The sequence below is a fragment of the Polistes fuscatus genome, unplaced genomic scaffold, assembly GCF_010416935.1.
Source record: "Polistes fuscatus isolate 324 unplaced genomic scaffold, CU_Pfus_HIC Scaffold1, whole genome shotgun sequence".
Classification (NCBI taxonomy): Eukaryota; Metazoa; Arthropoda; class Insecta; order Hymenoptera; family Vespidae; genus Polistes; species Polistes fuscatus.
The window spans coordinates 4188553-4194673 of NW_025112997.1; the positions used below are offsets into that span (position 1 = coordinate 4188553).

Sequence of the window (6121 nt, forward strand, 5' to 3'; positions counted from 1 at the left end):
CGTCCAATCGATCGACCACGACGACACGAAAAGCGAATTTCTCTGGAACCGACGAGCGTGCTTTTATACAAAAAGGAATACTGAACTACAATCGATTTTACTTACGGATTCAGACGTTCCCTACTATACTATTTATTCCCTTAAGCCTAGGAAATTTCGTTTTACTTTTAACAATAAGTGCCAATGCTTTTCCAACTACGCCTGTCGTTAGTGAGATCTTTGAATTCTTTCACTAAACAATGAGACCGAGATAAATCAACCTTTTTTCTTATTCATTTTTATTATTATCATTATTATCGTTGATCATATTATTTGGTAAAACGGGCAGGTAATATTTTGTAAAGATGATTATTACTCATTTAGAGAAAAACTAAAAAGTATATAAAAACGATAATCCCTTCGTTTAACATTCGTAAGATTATCATTGGCTGTCTTTTTTCCTGGACAATATTATTATATAACTTTCTCAATCATTATTCTAATTAGCATCAATTCCATTCGTCAATTTTCGATCAAACTATTTTTCCTACTAATCTCTGCCGTTTTGTAATGGTGTCTCCAACAAAATTCTTCAATTCTTTTGCACGCTTCCTCGAGCATATCTTGAGGTATGGTAATTACCAGTCTCATATACGAAGGGTAGTCGAAACACTATAACAGACAATTTGATCGTGCTAATAATAAATCATCAAACGATCAAAAGGATCAAACTTATTATTCACTTACTTGACCCGGCAGACAAAAAACGGATTCTTCCATAAGCAAACGTTGCACGAATTCAACGTCTGTATTAAACTCAGGGAAACAGGATAAGTCTATAAAAACCTGAAAATCAATGGAACAATTAATATCAATAGTTTTATTTAAATTGATGAAAATAAAATAATGAAGCGTAACGTGGATCGTACGAATAAAATTAATTAATATTCGCGACAAAATGTGAAAAGAAAAATATATTCCAAAGAATCGAAAATAGAAATGAAACGCATTTGATATTCAGTTTGATTGACCGTATTATAGTTGGACGTTAATGTGGATGATCTAGATTATATCATGATTGGAAGAGATGTTCGATTCAAGCCTAATCGTAGTTTACCATCATATACATCGCACCGCCTGGCATTATCGGCTTCAATCCTGGAATCTTCGCTATACAATTATAACACAATTTCGAATGGGTCTGCAAGAAGAAAAACAATCCATTAGAAATATAACGTGGTTGATTTGTTAACAATGATAAAAAGTAACAGGATAGATTAATTATGGATTATAATATTGGATGAATAAAATGTAGAAAATGAGGGGGAAGAGAAAAAAAAGGAAAAACTCACGAGCAAGGTAGACATGACGTCGTCAAAAAACTTTTGAGGTGTATTCCTTAAAATGGCCGGTAAGGCACCCTGTATAAGCGTATTGCTACCAATAATTCGCTGACTCAAACATTGCAAACCCTTGCGAATCTGAAACGTGATCGTCGGTATTTAACGACGATTTATAAACTTCTTTTACGAAAAAAAAAAAAAACAGAAAAAAAACGAAACGAAACAAAACTAGGAAAATTAATTTTTCAAAGAACAATATTGATGTATATTATACGGCAACTCACGCGCACATTTATTTGTCTGTATCGATTTTAAAGAAGAAAAGATAAGTTGTTAAGGTTAAAGTTAAATTGCGAATTGAAAATTGGAAAGATTGTCAGAACGATCTGGAAGGAGACGAAACTTTTCAAGTTTTATCGACAAAATTTAATCCGAACCACACTTTTAGCCTCGTACAACGAGTTGAGTAGAGATTCGCGGATATTTCGATAGCGACCTCGATTCGAAAACAATCCTTTTGCAAAAAGTAGGTAATTAATTTCAACTTGCGGGTGGGTCTTGGTTTAAAAAGATCGATCTTTTACCAACCTCTTGCTCTAAAACGTTTTGTTTGTCATGGATGATTATCCATCCCATACGCCAGCCAGGTACCAAAAACCTTCAAAAATGTTCACGATGAATAATAACTCGTTGAAGAATTGATGAAGGTCTAACCATAATCGATCAATAATATCCAACTATCTATCTATTTGTTTGAATCTTAAGAATCTTTTCAATGTTTTTACCTCTTTCCAAGACCGCTGCACAATAAAATCGGAACATCGCTCGAGAGAGACGTTAACGAGTGAAAAGTCTGTCCAGGGAAAACCTAGTAGGAAATAAAGAGGAGAATAAAATGATTAAAATGCAAGTATATTGACGGAGTATTTCTACGTCGTACAAATATATGAATATTTATCACAGACGCATCCGTTATTTCTTTCATTAGGTATCGAATATCGTGCAGCAAACTACTTCCATGCGATACATTTTTTAAAAGAGGTATGATTATTATCGGTGTCTAACGACACACGAGAACGCGTTGTATGTTCTCTCGTTAGTTCGTAACTATCCACACGTGTGTGTACGTAGATATAGATATAGATATTGAAGAAAATAGATCAAAAGATTAATATTAAAGCGGACGAATTTTATTTGGATTTTATAACGAACGCGGACGATAGATATTTGTTTAAATTATTTAACGCGTTTACTATAGTTTTTTGATAATAAAATAATAAAATAAAGCATACGAATATATATATATATATTAATTAAGATAAAAGTATTGAACAAGTGTATGGAAATATTGGAGGAGGGAAAAAAAAGACAAAAAAAGACGGTCACCATATGTTCGTAAATTTCGTCAGCGATGATAGGCAGGTAGTAACGGGTAGCAATATTCAGAATATCGAGTATATGGTTGCGGCTAAACACAGAACCGCATGGATTCGAGGGATTGTTTATAACTATCGCTGCCGTAGATTCATCGATCTTCGTCTCCAGGTCATAGAGATCGATTTCCCAATTGCGTTCAGGCTGAAAGCAAACGATTAATATTAATAGAATCCGACGAGAAGGACCCCCCTTTCGATTACCATTCGAGGTAGTCCCTACTATTCATTCCCGTCACCCCGATGGGAGAGGAAAAACGAATTGCTGAAGGAGGGATGACTTGCCGTGAATATACGAAAATTAGGGCAAATAATATCCGCGAGCTTCTGTTTTACTATCAAAGATTTTTCTCCCTCATTCTCTTTTTTTTCTTTTCTTATGCAACATCTACGAAATAATTTCTTGTAATATATTTTATTTTTGGGTTTTATACATTTTTTCAGTATTAGTATTCTACAATTCTTGTGTGCGCGTGCGCGTGTGTGTGTGTGTATATGTGTGTGCAATCGTATAAACGATACATTATTATTTCGTTAATTATAAATTTGTATATATGTTGTGTGACAAAATTGTTGGAAGAAAATAATTCGATAAAGTTATCTTGAAAAATTCTCGAAGGTAATGCGATATAAAAACTTACGCAAAGATTGTAAGTCTTCACCGCTATTCCTAGACCTTCCGCTAACGTTCGATAAATAGAAAAACCAGGACGTGGAATCAGAATGTTCTGTCCTTCTCTTGCCAATGCTGTAATACAGAGATCCAGGGCACAGGAACAACCACTACACAGGATCACGTCCTGGAGAAAAGCGGATATAAGTAGGGAATAAGTGGAATTTGAGAATTTCATTCCAATTGAAATATACTTTAACGTTCAATTCTTAACTATTTATACGCTTACGTTAACACATAAGTATAATAATGAAAATATATGATTTAAATGTGCAAGACTATAAAACTAATATTTTTAATACATAATAATAATAATAATAATAATAAATTTGTATGAAACACAAATTGACCAAGGCAACAATGCGAGTACAATTAAATTATGAAACGTTTTTTACATCACGAAATAAATCACTATTGTGGTTTTAAAGTGTATCGCAAGGAAACTCGTGATTAGCATGATTAGCAAAGAGTTGATAGGTATCGATGAGTTTCTCTTAAAAAAAAAAAAAAAAAGAAAAAAAAACAATAACGCTTCGAGAGAATGATATTTTATTAATATTCATGAAAATGTCGATACCCGATATCGAAACATCTGGCAGAAAATAATATCATCGATGGTGGAGGGGGAAGAAAAGAGAAAAAAAAAAGATAAATGAGAAAAAAAATAGAAATAAACTTAACGATACCGTATCGATCGTACTCTCTCTCTCTCTCTCTCTCTCTCTCTCTCTCTCTCTCTCTCTGTCTCTGTCTTACTTATTTTTCTTCTAACTTGAACGTACCTTGGCTTCTACCTTAACGAAATCGGAAGAACTGTACTCAGCTACAGCTTCTCTTGCCTTTTCATATCCTACGTAAAGGAAAAAGGAAATAAAACCTATTCTCGAATACGTGACCGCATTTTTATCCATATTTTACCTGTACTCGGAGCATAACCATTGTACATTTGCGAAGCAACACTTTCTTGAACAGCTTCAATTACCTCCTTTGCTGGTTTTAAGTTCCCAAAGGTCGTTGGATCACCTTCGAACGCAAACGTTATTAGAAAAAAGATACAATTTTTTATTCGTTTTATATACACTTTATACACAAAGTTGAAAAATATTACGAATTATTGTTATCTCGTAAAATTGTCGAACAGTTTTGCATCAAAATAAAACCTCAATGAATGAACTTTGATGAAAAACTTTGACTCATTGTTCATTCGATAATTTAATATTTCAAGGATCCATTCTAAAACCTTTGTCAAATTTTTATACATTCGACATTAAAATGTAAATTAACGCATTCTACTGTCTGATCGGTCGAGTTTACCTGATTTCAATTCTATACATATTAAACTATCATTTTTTTGTTCCCTACGAAATAATTAACGCATTTATCGTTTATATTTGAAATATTACTAAAAGCGTATCATTTTTTTATTACGCGAATTTATTTAAAAAGCGTTCGTCTGAAAGTGACAGATTCGATTGATCACACAATCCGATCATTGAATACAAACAAACGATGCCATCTAGATGTATCGTTTACACATGATACACGAAATATCAAATTTTCATTGAATAAATGTATCCTCTACGTATTATATTTTTAACTAAAAACCAATAAAATAAATTTTCTCCTCTTCTCTTCTAAAAAAAAGAAGAGAAAAAAAAACAAAGAAAAAAAAATATCATTCTCCAAAAGTCCGAAAATGAACGTTCGAAAATCCGTGACAAAACTCACCGATCGACAATGCGATCATTCTCTTCTTAGGATTAGGTTCGACAACGATGTTCTCAACGATCGATCTTATAGGGTTGTGCGTTCTTTTTGCAATATGAGAAGCTCGAACCTCCCATCGTGTTCGCGAACTTAGATCAGACATTTCGTTCGATCTCTGTTTCAAGTTGTTTTTTGTTCTTTGAATAAAAACAAAAAAAGCAACTTATCGATTAGATGATATGAACAAGTTGCGTTGTTATTCGAAACATAGACGACTTGGAAAACGATTTCAAAGTGATCACTATGATCAACTGTTCTTCGATTACTGAGCGGAGATCAACGTATACCAATAATAATCGAAATGTTCGAAGGAGGCTGGAAAATAAACAAACCGGTCGGATTGGTCGGTTCGGTTCCACACCTTCTTTTATAATTAATTAAATACAGATTATATGTTTACGCGTAGATTAATGGCCTCGAATCAATTCGCTGCACTATTAGAATCATCGTCTTTCTATCTATAATGATTTACTTTTGATTGATTTTTTTTATTTCGAATGAACAACAAATCGTATCAATGTCATTTCGATATATCCGATTCGTTCGCAAAATCAGAACTATTATTTCTTCTTCTTCTTCTTCTTCTTCTTCTTCTTCTTCTTAAAACTACTATTCGATAAATATATAATCTTTCAATAAAAAAAATAGTTAGTTTTAAATAAATTTTAGGAAGAATGCAGTAATTCCGGTTTTCATGAATAAGTTTAATAACGGTCAAGGATTTGAACTTCATCGAAATTAGTGAATCGGATGATCAGTTCGAGGAAAAAGATGTTTGTCAGGAGTCCTGCATTCCTTCTATAATACTTCTTCTCACAATCAGAGTAGAAAACAAAATTACGAGTTTGTTGATACAACGAACGCTACGAAAGGTGTGTCCGTTTTCAATGAAAAATAAAACAGCATATGCTAATTCGAATAGATCA

General features: G+C 33.0%; 1 protein-coding gene across 1 annotated transcript; it reads right to left on the bottom strand.

Annotated features, from left to right (window-relative positions):
- Positions 1 to 358: 358 nt before the first annotated feature.
- Positions 359 to 5299, bottom strand: LOC122514899 (tyrosine aminotransferase). The gene is made up of 11 exons (XM_043632030.1): positions 5157 to 5299; positions 4347 to 4451; positions 4211 to 4278; positions 3397 to 3555; positions 2709 to 2900; positions 2108 to 2190; positions 1911 to 1980; positions 1332 to 1460; positions 1097 to 1180; positions 727 to 825; positions 359 to 651 (listed from the first exon to the last, which is right to left on the bottom strand). Exons 1-11 carry the CDS (start codon positions 5296 to 5298, stop codon positions 502 to 504), a joined length of 1281 nt encoding a protein of 426 aa, XP_043487965.1. The 5' UTR covers position 5299; the 3' UTR covers positions 359 to 501.
- Between the last annotated feature and the right edge of the window lie 822 nt (positions 5300 to 6121).

Excerpts from the sequence above, each read along its gene's own strand:
- LOC122514899 (XM_043632030.1), bottom strand. The coding sequence starts at position 5,298 with ATGTCTGATCTAAGTTCGCGAACACGATGGGAGGTTCGAGCTTCTCAT. Across the intron at positions 3,556-4,210 it reads TCGTTAAGGTAGAAGCCAAG|GACGTGATCCTGTGTAGTGG; the intron begins GTACGTTCAAGT and ends GCTTTTCTCCAG. Across the intron at positions 1,181-1,331 it reads ACGTCATGTCTACCTTGCTC|ACCCATTCGAAATTGTGTTA; the intron begins GTGAGTTTTTCC and ends TTCTTCTTGCAG.